The 26,110-nt window shown below is 39.1% G+C and overlaps 1 protein-coding gene across 2 annotated transcripts in view; it reads left to right on the forward strand.

The window, feature by feature from the left end:
• AFAP1 (actin filament associated protein 1) overlaps nt 1-26,110 on the forward strand; it is a 111,506-nt gene that overhangs the window by 62,670 nt on the left and 22,726 nt on the right. For both annotated transcript variants that reach the window (XM_005424742.2, XM_005424743.2), the window contains 6 exons: nt 5,387-5,495; nt 8,011-8,222; nt 11,218-11,397; nt 20,560-20,652; nt 22,129-22,213; nt 25,437-25,586. In XM_005424742.2, the coding sequence (XP_005424799.1) occupies nt 5,387-5,495; nt 8,011-8,222; nt 11,218-11,397; nt 20,560-20,652; nt 22,129-22,213; nt 25,437-25,586 (829 nt within the window). The remainder of the gene's footprint in view (nt 1-5,386; nt 5,496-8,010; nt 8,223-11,217; nt 11,398-20,559; nt 20,653-22,128; nt 22,214-25,436; nt 25,587-26,110) is intronic.

The raw sequence follows: 26,110 nt of genomic DNA on the forward strand, positions 1-26,110 counted from the left end.
GCAGAACAAACCTCAGCAGGTCAGAAGAAAGAATTTTATAGATAAGAAACAATAAACAACCTTGAGAATGAGAACTAAAGAGTTCTGACTCCTTCTTTGACTGCCAGGCTGGGAAAAGAGACTTTCTAACGTATCTTGGGGTCACTCTGAGCAGCAAAATTCCCGAGAGTGGGTTACCAGTTCTGCTATTCATGTGGTTCATATTGCTGGGCCTCCCATCATGTCAAACTCTGGTTGTTGGTTTTTCAGGGAATTCCTTCTGTTTTTTCCTGGTAGCACTGGCATTGTAGAGGCGTGTGCTAAAACTGCATGTGCAGTCAGAGATGGTCAGGTGGGACTACACCAACAGCCCATCTTGTGGCCCTGTTACCCCTCTTCTGGTGGGACTGACAGGGTTACTCCATTCCAAAAAGTTGAACTTTGTAGCTGTCTGTCTGATTTTGCTGCCTTTTGTGCTCAGAAGCTGGGAAGGTAAGTTGTTAGACTTCCTTCACATTATTTGGCTCCTGGTTTTGTGGTCTCCAACTGACAAGCTCAGAAATAATAAACTTAGAATAAGAAGCAGAGGTCAGATGAACAATATTTCTCAGCTTTTCCTTGTGTCCCCTCAGGCTAATATTGCACAGCTTAAAATGATCTTAATGTCCCACAAAGTCTGCACTTTTGTCCTGAATAAATCCAAGGTCCGTCCAGATCCTCAGCTGCTGAAGATAAATAGTGAATTCTCTTGAGCAAAATTTTGAATTTATTTAAGGGCTGCCATACCAAGCACATGGCAAGTACTAATGGTTTCCAACCCTTACAGTCTTACAAAAAAGCCTGATTGAAATGCATGCTCAGTAATTTTGTGAATTGCATTTTACCCAGTTTGTTGGTTCATCTTGCTTTGTGGGCATCCATTTCTGCACATGTGGAGTTGGGGATCATATATATGTGCTGCTCTTCCCCCTGCCTCCAGGCCGAAGATGCAGTGGGGTTGTGTAGAGGTCAGGTCTAAGCTTGCTCCCGAGCAAATGACATGTGCCTGTCTCAAAGTTTATTCTTGACAGCCCAAATCTGCCTGCTGGTTCCTGAGCAGCTTTCTTAGACATCCCCAGTGTGTGACCCTTTTCTGTTCTCGTGTTGCTGCCTTCAGCACTGAGGGGCTGTGCAGGAACTGGATCCAAACTGGTGGTTGCTGCAATAACACAGCTCTAAGTGTGGCACTTGAGTTGCTGGCAGTGTTTGCCTGCAGCACAGGTTACTGACAGGCTCTGCTGAACTCACTGCTTTGCACTGGAATTTCCACATCCTAAATCATTGCATAAAGGAACGTATTTCTTTCTGTTTTCTGCGGAGTGTAAGTCTTCATTGGGGTATAAGGTGATTTCATATCCTCAGGCCTCTATACATTGACATTTATTTTCCTTTGTCACTCAGACTGCTTTCCATGTTGTCACCAGATTATCAGATGGACCATCTGTAAGATAAAAGTTACTGTCTATCTTGCTCAGTACCCTTGGACAGAAGGGGGGAAAAAGTAGTGTATCTCTTAGGATAAAGGAAGAAAGAGTTTATTTGTGGTCAGTAGAATACAGGTGTGCAGGTGGAGGGGAAGATCATAATATGCTATTAAATTAAAATGTCCATACAAGTCTGTTTCAGAGTCCACTAGGATAACAAATTTTACCATTTTGTTTCTTTCTCTTAACAATCAACCCTGTCAGCTGGAATTGGGCATCCTGTGCACAATCCAGTCTCTAATTTCATCAGAGATCTCAACTCTGTAGTGTAATGATCACCTCATCTGCTTCTTGGTTTCAATTAAAGCAGCTCTCAGTTGGTCTCAAACCCAGGACCTGATAAATGTCTTCATCAGTACTGCTTCATTATTGCTGTTATTGTTCTGGACAACAACATATTACGTTTTTGTCCCTTTTCCTCCAAGGAGATAAAAGGACTGTCAATTTATTTTCTCAGTTCTTATTCCTGTGACTGAGGGAGGTGGTTTATCTTAAGAGGCAATATTCGCTAGGCTTTTTCTCTGTTGCCTCTCATTAGAACAGAACAAAACAAATAAAAAAGGAGAAATTCATGCTGATCCCTTCCTTGCAGGTTGCCAGGTCTTTCCTCCTGATACCACTCAAGCTACACATATTCTGGTCTTTTTTTAATTTAATCTTTTTACAGAATAGGTAATAATTTTGTGGGGTTTATGGCCTTTTTATATTTTCAGGTAAACTATAGAAAAGTTATTGAATAAAGACTTAACTCATAATTCATAACTTCATCAAAATTCTTCCACTAAAAATTGCTGAGTGGAAAGAATGAAATAATACAACAAGCAATAGTAAAAACATTAAAGAACTATAATATTAGGAACTAATACCAGAATACACACATATACGTTTTTGCATATCTTGGTGGTCAAACTCATAAACTTCATAGCTGCCAAAAGATGTAGTTGTTTATGGTACAGATTTGAGGTTTTATTTTTTTTTAATCAATTGTGGGGTTTTTTTAATATTGAAGCAGCCCCACTTTTATCAGTTGGATGTTGGATGTTTCTATTTCTACCTTTTAAAAAATATTTTTTATAATTGTTTTCAACTTTGTTATGGCAAGTGCTGGTAAATGCATTTCAGAGAGGAGGGCCCAGTTAATTCAGCAATGGATTCCATCTGTGTTGACCTTGGCTGCACAGCCCAGCCCGCCCCAGCTGTGTGAAGTAACTGGTGCTCCAGCAGGGTTGAAATCAGACAAGCACCATTTGTGTTTCATTTCCTTTTTTCTTTCTTTCTGAATAACATTTTGTCTAAAAACAAGGATTTTTTTTTCTCCTGATCTTTATTCGAACTTCTCATTTGTCCCAGGATAAAGTACAGCTTTGAAACCTTGATGCTGTGTCAAGTCAAAATTGGAATGACTCAGGACATGTATTTCCTGGGTGAATGAGGTTCAGTAATGATAGGAATTTCATATATTGGATGCAGCTGATGGAAAAAATGGTTTAAGGCTAGACCAAGAAATTAATTTGTCTAATGAAAAGGGTGGTATGAATGTATACTGCCCCAGGAACAAACTGTGACCCCAGTTAACGAGAACAAGCTTCTACCCACTTGTGTGAAGGGGGAAAATCAACTCTTTGGAGGCAGTCCTGCCTCTTGTGTCTATACTTCAGGCTACAGAGAGGTGATATGTATAGAGCAATTAATAATTGCTGTCAGTTTTCCAACAGTAATGAACATGTAATAATTTTTAATGTCCCTTATGGCTGTTATACAGCAGCAGCTAACCTTGAAAGACTCGTTTATTTTGTCATGATGTGCAGGCTGTTAATTTGATTTTTTTTCAGCAAAATTATGGGATCACTACACTAAAAGTAGTATTTTTTTATTTATTTTGCTTCTTTGACAGATAATTTCTCTAGCAAATCTGGTCTGTGAGGAAATCTCATTTGGTTCATGTTATTGGTAACAGTAATTGCCAACTGTAATTTATAATTGATTATGACATAAGAAGTTGGCTGTATCATTTGATAATAGAAGTAATAGTAGTGTAAATTTCAGTCTGACCAGGAATTTCTGTGTTCAGTTGTGAATCAGTTCATTGTTCATGAAAAAGTTTCTCATTTTACTTGGTGTGCAGAGGTGAGTCCATGCTGGATGAGCTGAAGGGCAGGGTCAGTCACTGCACTCTGGGAATGCACAGACACTTGTCTGCAATGTGGGATAACCTTCTTGATGGGAATTTGACTACAGAGCACTCTAAGGGTGGGACTCATTTAGTGATGGTGTCAAGAATTGGGTGACTGGTGTAGGTGTGTAATCAGCAACGAGATTTGGAGATGTCTAGCTTTGAAATATTCAAAGATGAATCCAGCCCTGAAAGTGCCCACAGAAGTAATCTCACTGCAGGTAATGGCACATATTATTAAAGCTCGGGCTCCTCCCAGGTAACTTCAGGTCCGTAGCAAAAGAGGAGCACGATCCCTGTGGCCTCATCTGTGAGATGTGGAAGGAGGCTCTGCTAGACTGGTCAGCCCACCTGAGGTGCAGCCCAGAAGTGTCTGCATCTCTCTATCTGACCAGGTTCTCACTTCAGTATCTCCCTTCATTCGCTTAGTTTACACTGGATCAGTCCAGTGCAGACAAACACCAATGCATCCCTGTCATTCCATTAAAAAAAAGTCTTGAAAAACTGTTCCTGCAGAAATGCAACTCTGCTTGCAAGGTAAAGTTTTGTAATTATGACATAAACCACTGGTGCTGAAAAAAGGCTTCAGTATTTTCTCTAACACATAAATATGAAACTAAAAACCTGGGGCAAATATGAATAGGTTCCATAAAATACAGTTGTTTTGGTACTTGTTAAGGAAATAGAACAATAAAGTCATATGGAAGAAGTCACAGAGTACTAAATTTACTTTGCTATTATATCAACATACCACCAGTTGGTCAGTTTTAAATTAAAACCAGGTTTATATTCAAAAGAAGCATTTTAGAATTTGACCTATTATTTGACGTAGTTATTTTATCATGTAATGGTTTATTGATTTTTCAAACTTTTCCTTGTTTGTAGATCACTTTTCACTATGTAGAAATAGCATTATAAACATTAATATGTATATTAAGAATTGATTTGCCATTGAAGAAACACCTATCATGAAAATATGGTTCAATGTTCTGTCCTTAGTCTCTGCCAGCCCAGGCTATTTAACTTTTCTACAGTGTCCAGCCAAACTGCTGTTTGCTTCTCTAATGTGAATTATTTTAGGTGTAAAATGCTAATAAATTAGCCTTAACGCTGTAAAGTGGTCTATGCATAGAAATCTCTTTCCTACATAGACCCATTAGATTTAAAAGGAGAACTATATCTTTTCAGCATTTTTATCACTTAATGCTGTTGTAGAGAAAAATTCCTTTAAGGAAGCTGTAACATTGATCTTGCCATCCTTAGCAATGACAAGTAGGATTCTACAGTGTTTATCATCTCCAAAGGACTCAGTTAGAGGACATGTAAGAAGGTTTTGTTTCCTTTTCATGGTAGAGGTAAAAGTCTGGACAATAATGATACATTTAAAAATGTATCAGCATGTTATGAAGCATAATTAAGTTGCTTTACTGCTTCAAGTCTCAACCTTTACTTATTATTGTTAATTATAATCATATGTGGGGAAATTGAGATTTGTGCTTTCTTCTTGTCTAAAAGATACTACCTTGCAGAGCATCTAATTGAGCCCTCCAGAGCCTTGCCTTTAGAGATAGTTAATGTAAGAAGTATTCACAAGAGCAGAGTTTGTGAAGCTGGTTGCATTGGCACTGATCATGAGCAGATGTTCTGTCCATGTTTAATTTAACACCTTGTTGGTCTGTAATCACTTTTTCTTTTTTTTTTGTTCCTTCAGCCGCCAGACAATGGGCCTCCACCACTGCCAACCTCCTCCCTTCCTGAAGGCTATTATGAAGAGGCAGTGCCACTTAGTCCTGGGAAGGCTCCTGAGTACATCACTTCCAGTGAGTAAGAATATTTCCAGTCAGTTCCTGAGCAGTTGGTAACTCCAGGGGCCTTCAGCTTTTTTAGTGTTTGACAACTCCATCTCTGTTGGTGCTGTGGTGTTGTGTTGTGATTGTCACTTTGACAGTTTGGGCCGTTTCTGGTTATCCTTGCTGGCCATGCATTGGATTGCTTTGCAGAATTGTTTTGGTGTGTGTTGGACTGGTTTGCAGAACTGTTTTGGTGTGCATTGGGTTGGTTTGCAGAACTGTTTTGGTGCGCTCAAACCAAGCTCCTTTTACAGAAAAATAAATTTGGTTCTCAAGTGAGGAACACATAAACATCTTTCAGCAGCTATTGCAGACAGAGGGTCCAAATTAGCCATTAACCTTTTAGACTGCTTTGAACCACAGACAATGGGGGCACTGGACCAGGAGTCCAGAGTTAAATGTTGCCCAGAGTAAACCCCTCTAAATTGACCACACTGTGAGTGTGGAAGTCTCAGAAACTGGTACTGACCTGCCTATCTGCCTGCTGTGCCTCTATTGCACTGAATTGCTTGCTAAAATAGACAAATAAAAAGGAAAAAAAAAAAAGGAACTGTTGGGAAGATGTGATCTGCAGTATTTCTGATGACACATTGTGGAAAGGGATGAATTGGTCCCAGCAGCTCCCACAAGCCATGTGTGATGCCCATGGCAGTACTCTTGTGCCCACTCATTCAGGGCAGTAGGCCAGAGGGCTGCCTCTGGCTGTCTACCAGAATGTCCTTCTGCAACACCCAAATGTTCTTTTTCACACCCAAATACTTCCCCAAAGAGCTGTGCACTTCAGTGGAGCTGTGCTGAGAGCACCCTGATGGAGCACTGCAGTGACTGCTGTGACCTTTACACAGGGTCATTTATGTACCATCTTTTTGCTGCCTTTTTATTGGCTGGAGTAATTTATTGCTTGTGTAGGGCTAATTTATCACTAATCATTATTTTCTATGGTCCAAAGATTAAAGGCATATCTTCCCCTATTTTATAGCCATTTTAATAATTTTAAATTATCTCTCTGTTCTTAAAACATGCATAGGAGTCACCTTAAAACTAAAACACCATTCATCTGTATACTGCACAAACTGATGTTATCTAGCAGCTTTTAATTAACCTAAGAAATTCAATGTAAGAAATGAGTTTCATGTGCTGGAAAGCAAATGAAAGAACATATGGACTTAGAAGAGCAGCAGAATTACTTTTCATTTCCTCCCTTGAAATGCTGCAGGGTGGTCCTGCTACACCCTGTAACCCAGTGAGCTTCTGACTTGGGTTTTGTTGTTAAACAAGAGCCATGCTCAGGCAGAAAAATATTAATAGTGGAAATATTAATAGCACTGCTAAAAAATCACCTAGGGAAAAACAAGACAAAGTATGAAGCTGATTTCTTATTGTACTTAAGCATTTCAATGCATAAAAATATTTAGGATATCAGCCTTAAAAGTTCATTAATAATTCCATAATTTAAGTATAGTATATCTATATCTCCAGACATTTAAAGCTCTGTTAGTGAGACTTAGCATCTCACTTGTTGAGATTTTGTTATATTTTCTTATGTTCTGAACTTTATAATATCTTAAAAATTGTGTTAAAAGAATTCCTCTCTTTACTGGCAATGAATTTGTTTTTAAATTCAATTGTGCAATTGATGATACATCTTCAGTCATGCAAAATGTCCGCTAAATCCAGTTGTGTGGTAATTAAAATCAGCTACCAAAGTATATTAAAAGATATAACCTTAGCTGTTTAGAGTATTTAAGATGGAGAAGACAATAGAAAAAAGTGCTTGAAGTAAAAGAAGTCCAAGAATGCATCTATTGGGATAGATATAATTATTTTAAGTAAACGTTCCCATGGAATATTTTTGTAATGTCATTAATAGCAAGGAGACTTACATACCATGTGTCTTACCTGTAAAAGTAAACAAGCACTGAAGAAAATTGCAGAACACAGTCATGAAAATGAAATATCTCTAACTTTCCCAAGTCCCTCTGATTGGTTTGTAAATTAGTGCTTGCATGTAGATGAAAACAAGAGTGTGTATGACTTACTTGTGTCTATTTGGGAGTTATATGACATGCTATGGTGGGTAGATCCTGCCCCATAATGTATTCTTATGACCTTTGCCGTATGGGGAGTTTGTTTCTCGATGTGATGTACTAAAGCAAGATGAAGATGTTTCTCTGTGAAAGAATTACAGAAAATGAAGCTGTCAAATAATATTTTGAAGATGATGAAACACTACCTAAAATTCTAGCTATGTATTCCCAGCTTACTGTTTCATTAAAATTCACAAGGTGTCTGTATGGGTCTTGGCAAAGTATCTCATGTTTAATTAACGTAATGCATTGATATTACTGAGCACTGAAACAGTAACTTGTTCATGGCTGACTTTCAAAAGCTTTCACTTTAAATGAACCTTCTTGAGGTTTTCAGTTATTACAGTGTGCTTCATGGCTAAGTGTTTTAACCTAACACTTCTACACTTTTATTAAAGATTATGACTCAGATGCCATGAGCAGCTCTTACGAATCCTACGATGAAGAGGAGGAGGATGGAAAGGGGAAGAAAATGAGACATCAGTGGCCTTCTGAGGAAGCCTCTATGGATCTGGTGAAGGATGCCAAAATCTGTGCCTTCCTTCTTAGAAAAAAACGATTTGGGCAATGGACCAAACTACTGTGTGTTATCAAAGAAAACAAACTACTGGTAATTCTTATTTTTAGCTAGCTATATTTTCATTGTACCTTTCAAATGATGTATTTATTTTTATAGGAATCTGATTTTTGGAATATATTCTGCAAACAGTGGCCAAGTCTGCAGGAACCTTACCAAAGAGTTCAGTCATGATTTACCCAAGAAGCAGAAAAACACTGAAATTATAAGTGTATCATTTCACCACTTAGAACTTTGATTTTTATTTCACTTAAGTTTGAACCCCAGCAGTTCCCTGATATTGGAAAGAACATCTGGCCCATTATCTTCTAAAATATTTAATTTGGAAAAAAATAGTTGCTGAAACTGTAAATCCAGTCTTTCATTCCCTGCGGACAAAAAATCTCATAGGGAGCTCTGTGTGTGAACTGTTGGATCTGACTGCTGGAGAGAAAAGTCCCTTGTTGGACTGAGAATTCACTTGGCAGCATATGCTGTGGTAATGTACACACTTTAAACTAAACCTTTGCCATCTGTTCTGCAGTAATTATGATGCAGTTTTCACATGATGCACAGCTGCATTATAAAAGGGACAGAAACAAGTGGATGTATTTATTCCTTAAGCAAATCTGTTATGCTTCTTTCTGATTGGAGGCACCAGTGAAAGATTCCATGAATTATCTGCTCACAGATGTATTTTTGTTTTCTGAAAATAGACCTTAATCGAGGGAAGCATTTACTGTGTGTTGTTATGAGCAAACTAATGCTCATATTAATCAATAAGTTGGGGTCCTTCTGCCTTCTGATATGGTGCTTCCAGCCATTGTACCTAATTACATAACAATTACTGCACTATTCCAAGTGTTAAAAGCTGATTAACAAGTCAGAGAACATTTTCTGTAGAACCTCTCTATTCTACAGTGTACAGTGTGGTTTAGGTACATTTTTTCCAAGTACATTTGTGCTTATGGCAGTATAGAAAATAGCAGGATGTGACATGGAGGTAAGAGATATCTGAAAATACAGTTGGAATGAATTTGTTAGTTTGCAGTAGCTTTAATTTTTGTACCTTCCTGTATTTAAATGTTAAAAAAAAGTTCATTCTGATTCAGCTTTTATTGTATTCTTATAATGCCGTTATCCTTAATGCACATTTTTATCACCATGTATCAGTATCATATCAGATTTCAGAACCATCTGATAACAGCTTGAAGAAAGGAAGAGACAGAGAAACAGATTTTTCCCTGAAGTCATACAGCATTTGTTCTACAATTACATTTATTGTTCTATATAAAAATATGTTATTTTTTATATTTTCATTTCCTTTACCCACATGTGTGGTCCAAAAAGCTTTTTTTTTTTTCCTTATAGGGATCATCTTTCAGTAATTCTATAATGTGGATTAAGAAAATAAAAGTCACAATAGGAGTCTAATGACCAAGTTACACAAGATTGGTTTATTGTTTGAAGGAGGACTTGGACAGTTAACTTACGAGATATGCAAGTAAAACAAATATGTGTTCTTAGGGATTAGTAATTGCTTGTGTCATAAATGCAGCTGTCATCATAAAACAAAAATATTTTAATTAGGATTAGACATTAGAAATAACTTTTAGTAGGAAATTACTTTTCACTTAAAGTCCGTTAGGGACTCACTTTTCACTTAAAGTCTTTTAATATATACATACTTCAGTTTTAGCAATGTATAATTTTAAATAAAATATTTAGATTAATATAGAAGGAATTAAAAGCTGTTTATCGGTTCTTAAAGTGAATGATGTTGTATATCTTAAAGATTTCATAGCTTGAAAACTTAGTATTTTTTAAATGTTGCAAATTAAAAATCTGTGACCAGATTGGAGAAACTTTAGTGTAATGGGCTTTGGAGAGGGACAGCTTGTCAGTGATCTGCAGAGGCTGGTTTAGAATTGGCTGTATTTGCTCAGCCTAGCTTGTAGTATTTATAACATACTTTCATCAGTTGTCTTCCTGACAATTGCATCCTGGCATGAATAACTGCTGCAGACAGGCAGAAGTTCATGTGCTTTTCTCTATCCACATAAATGCTCAGCTATTCTTTGTATGCAAATACTAGTTAGTCTTATTGATTATCAGAGACCCCTTTATTATCAGATGTCTTGTCAGCCTTAGTGCTTATCTGTATGAGTGAAAGCCCAGTTTACATAAGCATATAAAATAACTGGACATTTGCATAGAGAGTTAAACATTGTTCTGCAGTCTTTGGGAACCTCAGCTGTACTGATGGGTTGGAAGGGGGGAATAGAGGCTGGGTCTGTAGGACAAGTGATGTAAATAAAGAGGGAGCCCTCTGTCTTCAGATCACCAGTTCCAGCAGGGAACAGGCCATCAGTGACCCAGCAGGAAATGGCTGTTCACTGGCAGCATTTACTGATGAGGGAAGAAATGTAAGTACATCATTGTAGCCAGGAGCTTACAAAACGAAGTAGCATGGAAATTTGTGGAGGGACTATTCGACTGTATTAACTGAAAAAGTGTGATTTTACCCACTTTCCATGAAGTTTTTTTTTTTACTTATGTCAAGAAAGTGAACAGGTGAGTAAGGCATGTGCCAGTGTCTTTGCAATTAAAGTGTGTAGGAACTGATGTAGATTTGCCTTTAGATGCTGGTCTGTCACTGGAGGGCAAGGTAAACATCTGGGCTTTAAAGTTGTTAAGTTACAGGTTTATTCTGCTGCTACATGTGAACAGATATCCTAAATCACCCTCTTCCTACCTGATCAAGGTCAAGGTTGAGTCATAAGGATAATGCAGAGACACTTAATGCTCTCCATATGTTGTACCTGTCCTGCAATAAAAGGCATCTATTATTGTCAGTCTGGAAGTAATTTTGCTTTACAGAGTGGATGAGTTTGCTCTGGCTGAACTCTGTGGTATGTGGTAAAGGGATGTGTAAAATATATTCAGAATTCTGTGAATTAAAAATACAGTGTTTCTACATAATAAGAGTTTCCCCCCAAGGTTCAGAAAGATAATATCTAACTCTGGAACTTCCCTTATGTTTATTTAGTGTTACAAAAGCTCCAAGGACCAGCAGCCCCAGATGGAGCTGTTCCTGAATGACTGCAGTATCACCTATATTCCCAAAGACAGCAAAAAGAAGAAGCATGAGCTGAAAATCTCTCACCAAGGAGCAGATGCCCTGGTTCTGGCAGTGCAGAGCAAAGAGCAGGCAGAACAGTGGCTAAAGGTAAGGGGGGATTTCTGACCAGGAATTTTTCTACCCACAAAGTGTTCACATTGCTCAGTTGCTGTTGCAAACTGAGACACAGACAACTTCCAGACAAATCCAGACCACGTAAGTCCCATCTAATTTGGGCCTGCAGAAATACAGATTTTAGGTTCAGGCCTCAAAGCAATTCCTCAGGGTTAACCCAGTGCTGCTGCTGTGGAGGTTTGCACTACTAATAGCACAATAATCTGGCACAGAGAGGAGAGGTGGCAAATTCCCTTCCATCTTCTTCTCCAGTTCATTTTCCAGAAAGATTTGGTGGTTAGGGCACGGTCTTGGTGAGTGGAAGGTTCAAATTCACTCAGGTGGAGGCAGCTGGCACCGATACTATTTTTGGCATGGTGTCACCTTTTTTAAAAAGAAGATTCTCTGAGGAGATACCTGTTTGAATTCCTCTGCATGGAGAAAAATCCTTCAGCTTCCTGAAGACCATTCAAGTTTCCTAATTCTGGTTTAGCAAAGTATCATCTGTTATAGTTTGTCCTGCGAATGCAGACTTTGGAGAAAACGGGATTTTGTCATCTTCCATTCCTCTCTGTTCAGTGTCTGCAAACATGGAAAATCCCAAGGCAAGGGCTGCAGTTACAGATCCTAACCAGATTACAAGTATTTATGTTGGATTTGCCAGTCTCAAAGGTGGAGGTCAGTGAAGTAGTGTGGGAAACTATCACTGCAGTTGCAGTAGCAGCTGTTTTAAGACCTTGAAATCCAGCCTTTTAAATACATGTATAAGTCTGAAGGCATCAGACTCATCAGGCATTCTCCATGCTGTGCTCTGATCTAACCTTATATGGTACTTATTTTTCTAAGAATAAATTGTATTTCCCCAAATACAATTGAATTAAACACATAGGAATTTCCTGATGGCAGATAGCTTTTCTGCAGAAGAGGGAGACATAAAATGCAGCTTAAGCGGTATAAATTCTGCTGTGGGCTAATGTACTAAATGGAAAATTAATCTGTAATTTCCTATTTTGCAATATTTGAATATACCTTTTGCGGGTTTGAGGTTTATGTGTGTTTGGTTTTGACTCTGGCTTTGTATCCTAGCTTAGAAAATGCTCTATTCTCATTTTAATGGCAACTAATCCTAGCCATGTATTTGTTAGGCTTCTTCTAACATCAATATCTTGTCCTAAGTTTTAAAGTCATGCGAGTGTCCCTAGTTCAGCTAGCAGTTCAAAACCACTGATTGGAATGAAGAGAAGTTCATAAGTCATGTTCCCTTCCAAGGGAATTCCGCTGTAATTAGGTCATAGGAACTGCACCCTTATTTCCTGTGTTGTTCTCAATTTAGTAATTCTGAATTCACTGGCATCTATCAGACGTTCTTTCATAAAAAAATTTTTATTTTTTTAAATTGTATATAAAGCATCCCCACACAGGCAGACGGAGCACTACTAGATTTTTCCATGTCCCAGATGCATTCCTCCTGCTTCAAATTGAGAAGGAAAAAGGGATTTTGTGCAGTTGCATGTTCACACAGTTGTGTATTCTGTGTGTCTGCAAAGCATTTGGAGAGAGTCTGACAGCACTTTATTTAGCTCCTTCGTGCTGCAAAGCTCTCTATTCATGAAATCTTTCAAGTACATGGCACTGTTACTGTACTCAGCTTCCAAGTCCTCAGTGCTGCTTCAGCCCTTTGCTTCTGCAGTACAAATCCTTTCCCACAGCCGACCAGAAATGATCTGTGCAGCTCTTGCAACAGCTCCAGTGTTTTCCAAAAGAAGTACGGCCTTTGGAGAAATAAAATAAGCATTGCTTTCTGTATTTTTTAAAATACACCAAAATTTAAGGATTTTTAAAAAATTATATAAGCAATTATGTTTGGATCATTCAAGCCTTACTCCAAATTAGCTTCTGAAAGTCATGTGTGGCTTTGTGTAGGACATTTTACACTATGAAAGAGGTGCTTCTCCCAGCTTCTTGGAAGATTTTCACTTTCCCAGCCTGTCAGTCAGAGAGCCAGGGTCCTTCCCAGTGCTCTGTCCCTTACATGTGATTTCTGTAGGTAATGAAATGGGCAGATCCAGAGACTGCCAATGAGAAAGAACTCTGCAACCACATTTTTAGAGCATAAGATGCCTTCTTGGTCAAAGATACTGCACCAGTGTGTGCCACTTGAGGCAGATTATCAGCCAGGAGCAATGGGTTCTCATGAATTCAAATGTTAAGTGTCACATTAAAGCTTTGCGCTTGATCCTAAAAAGCTCAAAATGTTTTTGAAGACTAGACTGTCCTTTGAAAGCTAAATAATTTTTTTCCCAATTCATGTATATAATCAGTAGAGAATATGTTTATCAAGTAAATAATTTTAAAATATCTATTGGAAGACAAATTCTAAATCAATGTAGAATATTTCAGACCTTTTTTTTTTTGGTAAAGATGACACCAAAAAAGCCCCAACTGATAAACATAGTGCAAATTGAAGTCTAGACTGGAAACCACAAAGGGAGTTTCAGATTTACCAGCTAACAAATGCTTGATGAAAACAGATAGCTGATGTCACCAAAGAGCCTGTCAAGATTTCAGAGGAAGGAGCAAAGCTAGTATAAATTCAGGCTAGAGCTGAGATCATCTCAGTAATATGGTGGGCAACAAAAAGTGGTGGAATTTTCCAGACTTGAGTCCTAAAATGTTCCCACAAAAATGTACATGAAAAAAATGTGTGCAGTTACACACTCTGACCCAAAAATGATCTTTTTCCATGCGTGCTTGAGTGTATGTGCATCTGTGCATTTTGTGGTCAAGTAAGGTCTGAAATTTTCCTGTTTGTCTCAGCACATCCAACAGACTGGTAAAACTACACTTATTTGTCAGCATCCCTGGGAAATGCTGCATTAAAAATAAAAGGACTGGTAAGACCATGACCTTACAAGAAGCTTCTTGTTCAGTGGCTTCGTTTGTGCAGATGAATGTGCTCTGTGTGCAGAACCCTCAGACTAGGCCACAGAAAACTGCACTCAATATTAAAATACATGGATGCCAAAGAAATTACGTTGAGGCAATTTGTTGTAGAAGACTGGTAGAAGAAGGAAATGGTCACAGTGACTGGTCCCAAGGCCTTCTCTTCCTCCTAACATTCCTCCTGCAAAAAATTATTTCTGGTTTATCATGCATGAGTTGCAATCTATCATTCTGGAGTACTGGCCTTGATTTTCATTTTTCCCTAACATTATGCACCCTTTGTTAACTTCTCTTCATTTTATGGTGCTCTGCCACTGTGCAGCAATCTCTCCAGCTGAGGGTCAGTAATTGAGCAGTGAATCTTCCAGCCATAAGGAGACATTGCTTCATCTATCATTCTGACAATGCTCAGCCAGTTCTGAACTTGTCATAATAATAGGAGGAGGATATTTTGCCCTGAAGAGAGAACAAAATCATGGTTGAGACGGTATCCAGTCATCCAGAGGCTCTGCAGCATTCCTTGTAGGGCTGTTTAGCTGGTTCACCTACCCAGTTTTTCTCTCTGATTAACTGCATGTTATCTCTTATGAAAGTCTATGAAAACATCTCTTTTTTTTCACTGTCCTGAGTTTAGTGAAGGTAATCAGGTAACTTCTGGCCCCCAGTCTTTATGTGGACAGTTTTACTGAAGAGTAAACTACTGACAGAGCTGTTCTTTAGCCAGTTTATATCGGCATAAAATTGAGCTTGTAACTGTGAACATTGTGTGGCTGCTTTTGGTTTCAATGGGAATTTCCAGCTAGAGGTCTTCAACACTTCAAGCATTTCTTTTTTGGCTTATGTAATAACTCCCAAAAGAGGTTATTATCTGCATTTTGTAGCTGAGTAGAACCAAATGCTGAATGGTCAAGCCTTAAAATGGACTAAAAAAAGTGGTTTTGGGGATGCATACTTGGTACTAGTGATTTCCATGCAGTGTTTGTTAGTTTGTAAGAAACTTAAAGAATGTACTGTGGCCCAAGGCCGTCGGGCCAGGTTCTTCCTCCACTGCCCATCATCACCAGCAGCAAAGGCTGTGCAAACTAAATGAAACCTCCCAGGAATTACACCCCTGTTGTCTCAATCAGATGGTTTAAATACCTCAGTTCTAGTCACAGCAAGGTCAGTGAGTTTGCATAAGAGCTCTTTAAGGCCTCACCTGCAGAGGGGATGGACCAAACTGCACATGGGAGTTGTGAGCAGTCTGCAGGACTCTGCCAGTGGGCAGAGCTGGAGGATCCCAGCTTGGCTGTGAGCCACAGTCTGTGTGTGTGTGTGTGACCAGCACCATGGAAAACAATACATAATTTAAAAGAACCAGATGTATATGTAAATTTAAAAAAACCCAACCAAACCACCCACGAATACAGAACCACAGACATCCTATTTACTTGTATTCTCAGTGATAATTTTTTGGGGGTTTCCTGGCTAAAATCACAAATGCAAGCTGTGACAGTCACAGCAGTACCCAGGAGGGCTGGGACTTTCACCACTAGATGCTATTCCTCCTCTCTCCTACTCACAGCTTTGGTGGAAAATGATTTAAATCACACCTAGCTCAGACTCACAGCCTAAAGTACCGTGTGCATCTCTGCAGCACCCAGGCTGGGGATGCAGCTGCCCTAGCACAGGGCACCTCTGCCTCCTGTCACCCTCCCCAGCCTCTGGGGAGTGCCTCCTCCCTGGGCTCTGCCTGATCCAGCAGCCATAAATGGCAACGGACTTCATGGCAATAATGCACGAGAAATGATACAGGGCTTGTCTTGGTTGAGTAAGTCAGAAAAGTGTTTCTAAGGGGATGCACAGGCACTAAGGACAGGCTTACTGACTGCTAGGCTGCCAGACTCTCATCCTCACTTTGTACAGACAAATGGCAGAAAGATTAATCTTTCCAGGCTAAGGGATAAATAATGCTTTCCAGTAGAGAAGGTAATGGGGGTTTCTTTTTGAGACTTAAAGCATAGGCTGTGGTGGGAATAATTTCTGCATTTCCTGCCTAAGATTTTCCTCTAGATAACTGCTCGGGACATTTCTTCTCTGCAAAACACTAACAGGAGTTCTGCTGCTCTCCTAAGGAGGAGGGTATTGACACTAACATATGAAACAGTCCACAAGAAGGAGAAAATGAGGATTTAATCATGCCAAAATGACAGAGTCTCCCAGAAAGTCAGTACTCTTCTAGCAGTGAAAAAGGAGTGTTTCAGGAATGGGAAATACTGACTTACAGCTGGAACCAAACCCTTTCCCTGTGCTGTGTTCTACTGAAGCAGATTTCAGCTTTGCCATATTCCTATTTCCAGAGTTAAGTGGCAGAGCCAAGGGACACAGCCCATCCCATTCCCAGCAATTCCAGTATTTGTGAAACATGTGGGCAGCGGGGGACAAGTGGGTGGGTGGCTGGTTGGATTTCTGGCCTGATTACATAAAGTAAAGCAAATGTGCAGTCAGGCTGTGAGCTTTCTGTCTTGAACTCGATCATATTAAAAGTGTGAGCTTCTCATGGGAGTTCCCTGAGAACACGGGATGATACAAAGTGCTGTAATCACATCCCTGTGGCAGGGAGGCTGCAGCTTGAGCTCATCCATGGTATCCACCAGGAGAGAGGTCTGCAAGCTCCTCAAGCTCCTCTTATTCCTTAACAGGTCCCAAAGAGATCAGCCATAAGGAGCTATCTACAAATGTACTTTTACTCAGAATTTGTTTGGTTTCTGTGTGACAGGAGCTGGCTGACAAGCAGCTGGCTTTCTGGTTTTACTACAGAGCCAGTGCTTTTTATCTGGAGCTTGGAACTTTAAAGTAGCCAGAAAAATCTAATTTAGTTTTTCTGACTTCCCATGTAGAATAAATGTTGGGCAGGTATTTTGCCTCCAGTCCTGGTATGTCTTTTAAAATAAGATACAAGAATTATAGAAATTTGTAGGTGTATGCAGGTATGAACTTTTTTATAGCAGATATTAGTGCTTCTGTAGTAAGATAGTTTTAAAGAAAGAAATATTCCAGACACGCCATGTGGCAGAAATTCCACTGACTTCACCCATGGCTCAGGGCAGGGAATCTTTCCACCTTCCTACCTACAAATATTTCTCCTCTGTGCATTATGTCACTGCACTCAATGCTGTACTCTGACTTATATCCTGATCCACCAGGGATTCAAGGTCTGAAGGCCAAGTCTGATGAGGAGCAGTTAAGGGAGCTAGGGCTGTTTAACCTGGAGAAAAGGAGGTTCAGGGGGGACCTTTGTGTTCTCTGCAGCTCCCTGAACAGAGGCTCTAGCCAGGTGGGGATTGGTCTCTTCTCCCAGGTAACATGTGACAGCAAAAGAGAAAATGATCTCAAGTCTCACCAGAGGGGGTTTAGATTGGATATTAGGAAAAATTTCTTCACTCAAAGGAACAGGCTGCCAAGGAAAGTGGTGGAGTCAGTCCCTGGAGATATTTAAAATACTGTGTAGATGTGGCACTTAGGGACATGGTTGAGTGGTGTATTTGGCACTGCTGGATTAACAGTTGGAGTCTTATCTTAGGGTTTTTTCCCAACTAAATGATTCTATAATTCTATAAATATGGAATAATAATACAGTTCAGGTTGCAGAAGCTTTTTCCAGATCTGCTAATTGTAACATTGTAATGGTTATTGTGGTACTTCAGATTCTTGCTATGGAATAACAAAAGATTATTTTAAATGCATTTAATTTTGAGGCTATTCAAAGAAATACTGTCTTCACTTTTCTAATTACATTTGCTCATAGATTTTAAATATTTGAATAGATAGTCTGTTTATGATACCAGTTTGATTTTCCTGGCAGATCACACTGTGTGTGTGTACGCGTAATGTACAAAGGCATTTGTGGTAAAAAAAAGGGAGTTACTTCCTTTCCCTAATGTGTGAGAAAACTTAAGCTATTAATGGAATATTTGCCATTACAAGGTATTCTCAGTGCACCCTTCCACATGATGCCATTTTATTAAAAATAACACTTCTGGGGATTCCTTTTTTCCCCTCTTTCTGCTTTTGGAGCTACTGAGGTCCATTTATTCATATTTTTAGGCATTTCATTGCAATTGATAAAAGTTTACTGAACTCCATTCCTCACTCTCACTCACAATTACTTTTTAATGAAAATAGTAATCTTTTGTTTTCATGTGGCTCCAGAAGATGGAACATAGAAAAACCTGACAAAAACTTTTGAGTCTTGTGATTGAAATTATGCAAGTTGGCAATACTGGTGGAATGTTTTATCCTTAAAATTTTGAACTGAAGCTATATGCATGTGAAAACCAGATTTTTAATGGCAGCTGTCTGCAAACCTAATTATAGAGAGTGCATCCAGGCAACCATTATATATCAAAGACATTTCATCCTGGTGAGGTGGAGGAGAATGAGTTTTGTGCTATGCATTGAACACGATTATAGTGCACATAGAAGGTGATGAGCAAGTCTTTGCCAGTGAACCTTTTGAACCCAAATGAAGTGTTGGACCCTTGAATATGCATTTACTTTAGATCCTGCCACCAACTCCCTTTTCACAATGTGTCGTTTTTTAAATCAAAATTTAATTACAGCCCAATTAAGCACTTCAGCTTCTCCTTAAATATGTGGGCTATGATAAGAACCGGATTTACTTGAGTGCATGACTTAGCACATACTATTGAGTTAGTGCTGCCAAATCATTTCCCTCTGTTCTGTCTGTAACTCCCATTACAATCTGCCTTTGCCAAAATTAACTAACTGTGTGGTGTGAGCAGATGCTGAAAACATAAGCCGTTGAATCAGGGTCATGCAGGAGACAGAAATGAATGTTCCCAGAAACTGTACAGTCACATTTCCCTAGGAAGAAAACGGCAGTGTATTTACACCACACTGAGGACCAGTGGCTGAAAAAAAAAAACAGACACGTGAAAAATCTTATGATTTTGGGGTGGTCAGGGCTTTTCTTAACTCTGAGGTGCTCTGCTGCAGATACATTACATTTTATGTTACAAAGGACACGACATGCCATGAAATGCTGCTCTTGTTTCTGGAACAAAATATAGGGTAGGTCAGACAGTCAGGAAAGGATGCTGAAGTGTTTTGAGATTCTAGCTCAGAAATAAAAATGTAGGTTCATCTCCTGGCTTTGCTTAGGTTTTTTTGTGTGTCACTGACATCATTCTTTTGTTCCTGGGTTCTTCCTCTGTAACATGGGGCTGGAACTCTTCCTTTCTTTAAGGTGTATAATGCCTGTAATTTATAATGTACTCCTGAGTAGCATAAGGGTCTTTGTAAGCCCATAAACATTTGATTTGTTTTAGCTTCGCCCTTTAAAGGAGCTTAAATGCTGCAAAAGGACTGTTTGGTGCCATCCTTTGCTTTTTAGTAGTTTCCTCATCAAAATTGTTCAGTTTGAAACTCAGCATGAGCTTGGATCAAGAGCCTGTTCTCATCAGCATGAGCAGTTTCAGGACGATAATGGGCTATGGCCATGGGGGATCATCAAACATCTTTAGTCATTGTGTATTTTTACATTTATGTAATTTCAGGTTTTTAAGTTCTTCAGATTCCATCAAAATGTCATCAAATTCCCACTTCAAGATTTTTCTTTAACTTTTTAGACCAGAAAGTGCAATTTCATTTTGCTACAAACATATTTACAACTACTTTAACCTTTAACTCTTGAGTTAATGTGCAATTATAATACAGAAATGCCCTGAAATACCACTGTGCAGTATTAACTTTAAGCTAACCAGCACTTTATTAGTTTCTGATAGCAAAAAAAGGGCGTCTGTGTAGTGTATTATACAAAACTCTTGTCTATTGGCTTGAGGTACCTTGGATCCCATTTTCTCTTCATTGTAATGAAATTAGTTTGGTGGTGTCAGCAGAGTTCATATAGCAAAATTAGCTCATGGAAATCAGCAGTGCTATTGGTTTCTTCACTTAGGAGAGCCTTGAAGCTCAGTCTGCTTAGAAACTGAAACCTTCCACCTCTAGACTTTATGTCTCCTTCAGGTCATCCATGAAATGACTTAGGGAGGGAACATGGAGAAGTTGTAGTGTCAGCCTGCCTGACACCTGCCAGCCTAGTAAATGTCTGTGTGGTTCTCCTTCCCATCTCCTTTCACATCCGGATATAATTTCTAACATCTCTGATTTGTATTTTATGAATAATTAATAAGTTTTGCCTTGTCTCCTAAGGTTATAAAAGATGTGTGCAGCAACTGCACGGGAGCTGTAGACTCTGATGGGCCATTGTCTAGTTCTCCAGTACACAAAGTGGAGCTGGAAAAGGTAAAGTTATCAAAATTATGAATGCAAAATTCCTTATGATTGCTCAAAGAGACACTGGAAGTAAATCCTTGCTGCCTTGTGTTGCTGTTTCAGGCACACAGTGCCTGTGTTGTGTTGGTCTGTTTGGATATGTGCACACATCCTGCAGAGCTGAGGTTTCTGCCATGTCAGTTTGTTTGGCCATGAGCAAGGAGCAGCCTGGCTTGGCTCCAGCTTCTCCCCAGCCACAGCAGGGTGCAGATTAATGGGTCTGGTACACGTGCTGAGATGCAGAGATGGTCTGCAGCAAATGCAAACAGCAAGCAGGGGTGTCAGTCTTGAGGAAGAATAGATGAAGATTATACCAGGGTTTTAAGGGAAAGTCTCTTATTTTGGGGAATTGAGTCCTTGAAGAGCTCCCTGGGCATGCTGAGCTCACTGTTTTGGCAGACTCCTCCAAGCATTCGTATCTCAGTAGAGAAACTTGGCTACTCACACGTGGTACTTGGCTACTGCGCTGCCTTGACTCAGCAGGATGTGAGAGCAGGAATTAGGGAAGGGAGCAGCTTTGCAGTGAATGATTGGTGCATTACCAGCACCAGTTTAAGCCTCTCCTCCATTAAGGCATCCATGGGAGCAAATCTCTCTGCAGCCCCTGCTTAAAAATCCCACTGACAGAGGCTTCATCACCCAGTTCCTGATGGCAAGTGCCACCCCTGTGGTGGAAGTGCCTCACTGCCTGTGGTGTTGTTGCTTTGTCCTGGGAACTGTTCCTGGACAGCCAGAAGCTGTTGTGTTTGCATGTTTGCACACACCTGCACAGTATTGACAAAGCAACTTAAAGTGTTGAAAAATAGGTTTTTTTTCTAAAATACATGCCAGGAAAAGGTGTAGTTTATCTGGTCATCCATTCTTTCTTGTGATAATCTGCACATGTGCTTCATGGCTTCACCACTTCTGAGTAATGTGGTCATCAAAACTGGGCTGTCATAAGCTCTATCTACTTGAACCCAGACCTCATGCATAAGCATTACAGAATAATCAGCACTAAAAATTTATTTCAAAAGCCTTTTTTGCACATATTGAAAGTATTGAAGGACCTTGTAGGATTACACTATTTTCAGATGTTGTAATTGCAAATCCATGTATGAAGCATTTTTAAAGATACAGCTTTTACCCTTCTCATATCTGATCCATGTAATTCCTTATTGCAACATTTAGAGCCTGGAAATACATATGGTGAATTATGAATATTTCAGTGATTTTTAATACACTTTCAAATATATACTATTTTACTGTTTCTGTGATTTTCTAAAGCCTCTAAAACTGACATTTATCTCCTGATAACTGACTGTTATCTGCTAATTCTCTTCCAAGTGGATGAGAGCTTGAAAGTATGTTTTATTTCTTAGTAAGTCTATTTCTAAAGGGATTCATGACATTTGATTTTATGAAGGTGCAAACATTGTATGTCAGCTGATCTCTTTGCCCCTGCAGAAGTTGTCATTTGAGAGGCCAAGCTCAGATGGGGAAGGTGCTGTGGAAAATGGCATCACTACCGTGTGCAATGGTAAAGAACAAGGTATGTCTGGTGTAAGTGATGTGTGCTGAGAGAAAGGGGAATACCTCACTTTTATCTTTGCAAAAAAGCAAAGTTTCTGAATAGTTTTATTAGAATTCAGTTTAACTTGAAAGCTGAGCTATGTCAAGAAGGATTCCTTCAATTTTGGCAGCAGCATTTGGTGTTATTGTGCAAGTAAAATCAACATAATTAGTACAAGGAAACAGAATATAGAAATCTTGATTTGGCCTTTTCTGTGTTCAGAAGTACAGGTTTTCAGAGCTTGGGCGACTACTATAGGCAAATAACAGGTTTTTTTGTAACTGTATAGTGACAGTATAAATAGTGGTGTAAAGCTTCTAAGCAAAAAAGCTATCATTAAATACTAGAAGGAGAGAAACATGCATATATATATATATATATATATATATAAAAAAATATATATGTGTATATATATATATTAATGTATGTGTGTGTTTGTGCACAGACACTTTCGTATATAAACTATCATATTACATATGATTATTTATATTAAAAATATACAGTCTGGCAATATCAGTGAGTTTTTGAGTACATATGTGTATAATTTTGCATATGCTGCTTTGGAGCCGTGCATTTTCTGTAATCCTTATAAACCAACAAAGGTAAACCCCAAATCCAGAGGGAGTTCTGGCCAAGTTATTTCTGATACACTCAACCCTTATGCTCTCTTCTCCATCCCCTTCCCTCCTCCACAAAGCAGAAGAAATTCTGTTGCTTCCTTCACTTGCTGTTAGATAAAGCATTTTCCTGCTGCTGTTAGTGAAGGGTAACATGAGCTGCAGAGAGCACAGTGTCAATACTGGCCTTGGTGCCAGCACTGTCTCACCTTTTGATCTTGTCCCTTATCTCCTGCCTGGCTCATTTTCCAACATTTCCTGGCCATACAGATCTCTGAACAGTATGGGACAATGTCACGGTTTCTGGTTTCCTGAAAGTCGTGATGCATTTTTACTTTTTTTTTCCCACATTTTAAAATCTTCTATTAAGCTTTCATAAAACTCTGAAATCTGTGGAGGATCATCTGTGACCCAAAACCTGTGTTGGCCACGATGTCCAGAAATACCAGGTGGCCCAGGTACCCTGCAGAAGATGTGATGGTGCAGCTGGGAAAGCAGCCCAGCTTAGGTGCCTCAAGGAGGGTCATTTAAAATACCAGTGGCTTTGAAAATTGGCTTTCATAGTAGGAGAAATTATGGGCATTAATGACTGCAAGAAGACTGAAGTGTGCTTGGTGAAGTTATGCTATGCCTTTTTAAAATAGATAGGAGGTGTTTGAGGTAATACATGGGAAGGGAGTCTTCAGAGAATGATCATCTCCAGCTGGCACCAGCCACCAGTCCCTGCTCTGCTCTAAACCAGCTGCTTGCTTTACTGTGGGGAAGGAAATGAGAATAAAAGGCTTTTGTGAAAAGAATCACTGGCAATTGGGCAATTAGTATATTCTTTAGACTCAAAAAGATTAAGTCATGAAGGCCTTATTTCTGCTGCATCTCAGTTCTGCAGGGAAAAAAATCAGCAATGTAAAGGGAAGACAGGACAGGAAAACAAACACTGGAAGGGCTTATTCCACTGTCTGTTCATGCTTGTGGGAATGATTCCTTTTGGCTTCTGTCTCAGAGAAATGAGATTTTCTGTCTCTGGCTTTTTTCAATGTTTTTCATCTGCCCTTCAATAGCCACATCAGCCTTTGGCTGCTGCTGTGTGGGATGGAGACCTGAGTGAGGGCAGGTGCTGTGCTCCCCAGAAAGGGGTTCATGAGCTGATGGGATGGGTGGCCTTCCTCCCTCCAACAAGGGAGCCTCATGCATTTTAGAGAGCACAGTGTAAGTTGTGAGCACCCTTCCCTTGAAACAGATAATTAGACCTGGATGTGTTGGAGTTGGCTGGGGGGCAGCACTTACAGAGCTGCCTTTCCCCCTCAGCGCTGGCAGATTTGTACAGTCTTGGCTTCAGATACAATTTCTAAATAATGTTCCATGATCGCTAACAATTAAACTAAATGATAAATTATCCCATGGTGAGTCCCAAACTGCTTCTCTATTTGCCATGCATTCTTCTTCCCAGCTCATCAGTTCATACACTCATTTCTCAAGTGAACGTTTTGTCCAATTTTTCCCTCAGTTTGTGCAAGTCCATAACCACTAAGTGTTCCCTAATGCAAAAGGAATTGATATGTTGGGGATAAAGATAGAGCAGCTCAATTAGTGACTATTTAAAATTAATTGTTCATTAAAATCACATATCAGGGCAAGTTGATGGAATTTTTGCTGCCCTGTCAGCAGAGACTTTTGCCCTCTTGCCAGAATCCAGTTTAGGCCACTGAATGCAGTTTTTGAAGTTTATTTTGTTTGTTCTCTTTTTGCAAAGAAATTATGGGTTTTTTTCTGAATCTGTTTAGTCTTAGAAACTCTTCTTTAAAAAAATATTAGGATTTTAATCAGGTAGGCACTTCTAAACACCATATCCATAGCCCTTGCCATATTGCATTCAGCAGCTGAATCTGCTTCAGTTCTCAGAGTGGTAATGTTCCTAGTATGAAGTGAAGTTAGGCCAAGCATAGACTGGATGTTAGCAAAATACCTCTTTTCAGCAGAGTTTTTTCTTTCCAGTGGTCACAAAAATGGCCAACTTATAGCTCTTGAATATTTATACTGATCCCACTAATATCTTATCAGTTAGTTCATAAGTCTTGTCTTTCTCAAATGTCCATTGTGGTAACATTTCTTAACCTAACTGTACACAGAAGAAGTCATTTTGCTAAGCAAGCATATTCTGTCTCTTTTGTGTACTTAATTCTTGAAGTGTTTTGAGAAAAATGTTTAGGAACATTGAAGAAAACACTGAAGAAGTGTCTGACTGCTGTGTATATGAGCTAAATTTATATACAGGTACTTCAGTCATACTCCTAAATTAGATGATGACTGCTGTGGAAAGAGACTTGAGGCTTGATGAGATTAAATAAAGTTGGAGGATTGATTTTTGTTTGTATTATCCTTCAGAACACCATGATTTTTATAACAGAGAGGTTATTAGGGAATATATTTGTCTCATTGAAATCTGCAACTTTTGTGCAATTGTTTGTCTTTGCTTTTCCTTATGTCTTGCATAGGATATTTTTGTCTGAACTTCTGTTTTTATTCAGGTTCTCTCTGTTGGTTGGTGTACACACACTACTAAATACACACTTCTGCTTTCTTAATAGTGAAGAGGAAAAAAAGTTCGAAAACGGAAGCCAAGGGCACTGTGACTAAAGTAACAGGGAAAAAAATAACAAAGATCATTGGTTTAGGAAAGAAAAAGCCATCAACAGATGAACAGACCTCATCAGCTGAAGAAGATGTTCCAACATGTGGTAAGTGGTTTTTCTCCTTGAGTCTTGAATGCACGTTGCTATTAAAATTTTATAGCATTCTAGCCTAGGAATTTCTCTAAAATTGCTTTTGCTGCAATAATTCTTCCCCAACATTGGAAGGATACACCCAGACTGCAAGAGGAGTAATCAGGAGTTTGTCATTTGCAAAGAGTCTAAAATAATTTGACTTTTAAAATTAAATGGTAACACAGGCTCAGGTATCACTGCTCTTTGCAGAAGTGAGGAAGAGGAGGAAGAAAATTGTGAAAAAGAAGCATAAAGAAACAAGTGCTGTTCTCAAACAGATGGTTATAAAATGAATATAGGCTGAACTATGAAATAAATTGAGGCTCCAAAGTAGAAGAAGGTTCTTGGAAAGTGATGAGGTCTTTTATAGTAGATTGTGGTTAGGGTTTTATGGAATAGCAGACAGCAGTCAACTGGCCTCAACCAAAATGATTTGAGTTTAATTATGGGTTCCTAAAGTGGTTTCTATTGGACAAAATGAAGTAACAAATTTCTAG

Source organism: Geospiza fortis, unplaced genomic scaffold (genome assembly GCF_000277835.1).
Source record: "Geospiza fortis unplaced genomic scaffold, GeoFor_1.0 scaffold147, whole genome shotgun sequence".
Lineage (NCBI taxonomy): Eukaryota > Metazoa > Chordata > Aves > Passeriformes > Thraupidae > Geospiza > Geospiza fortis.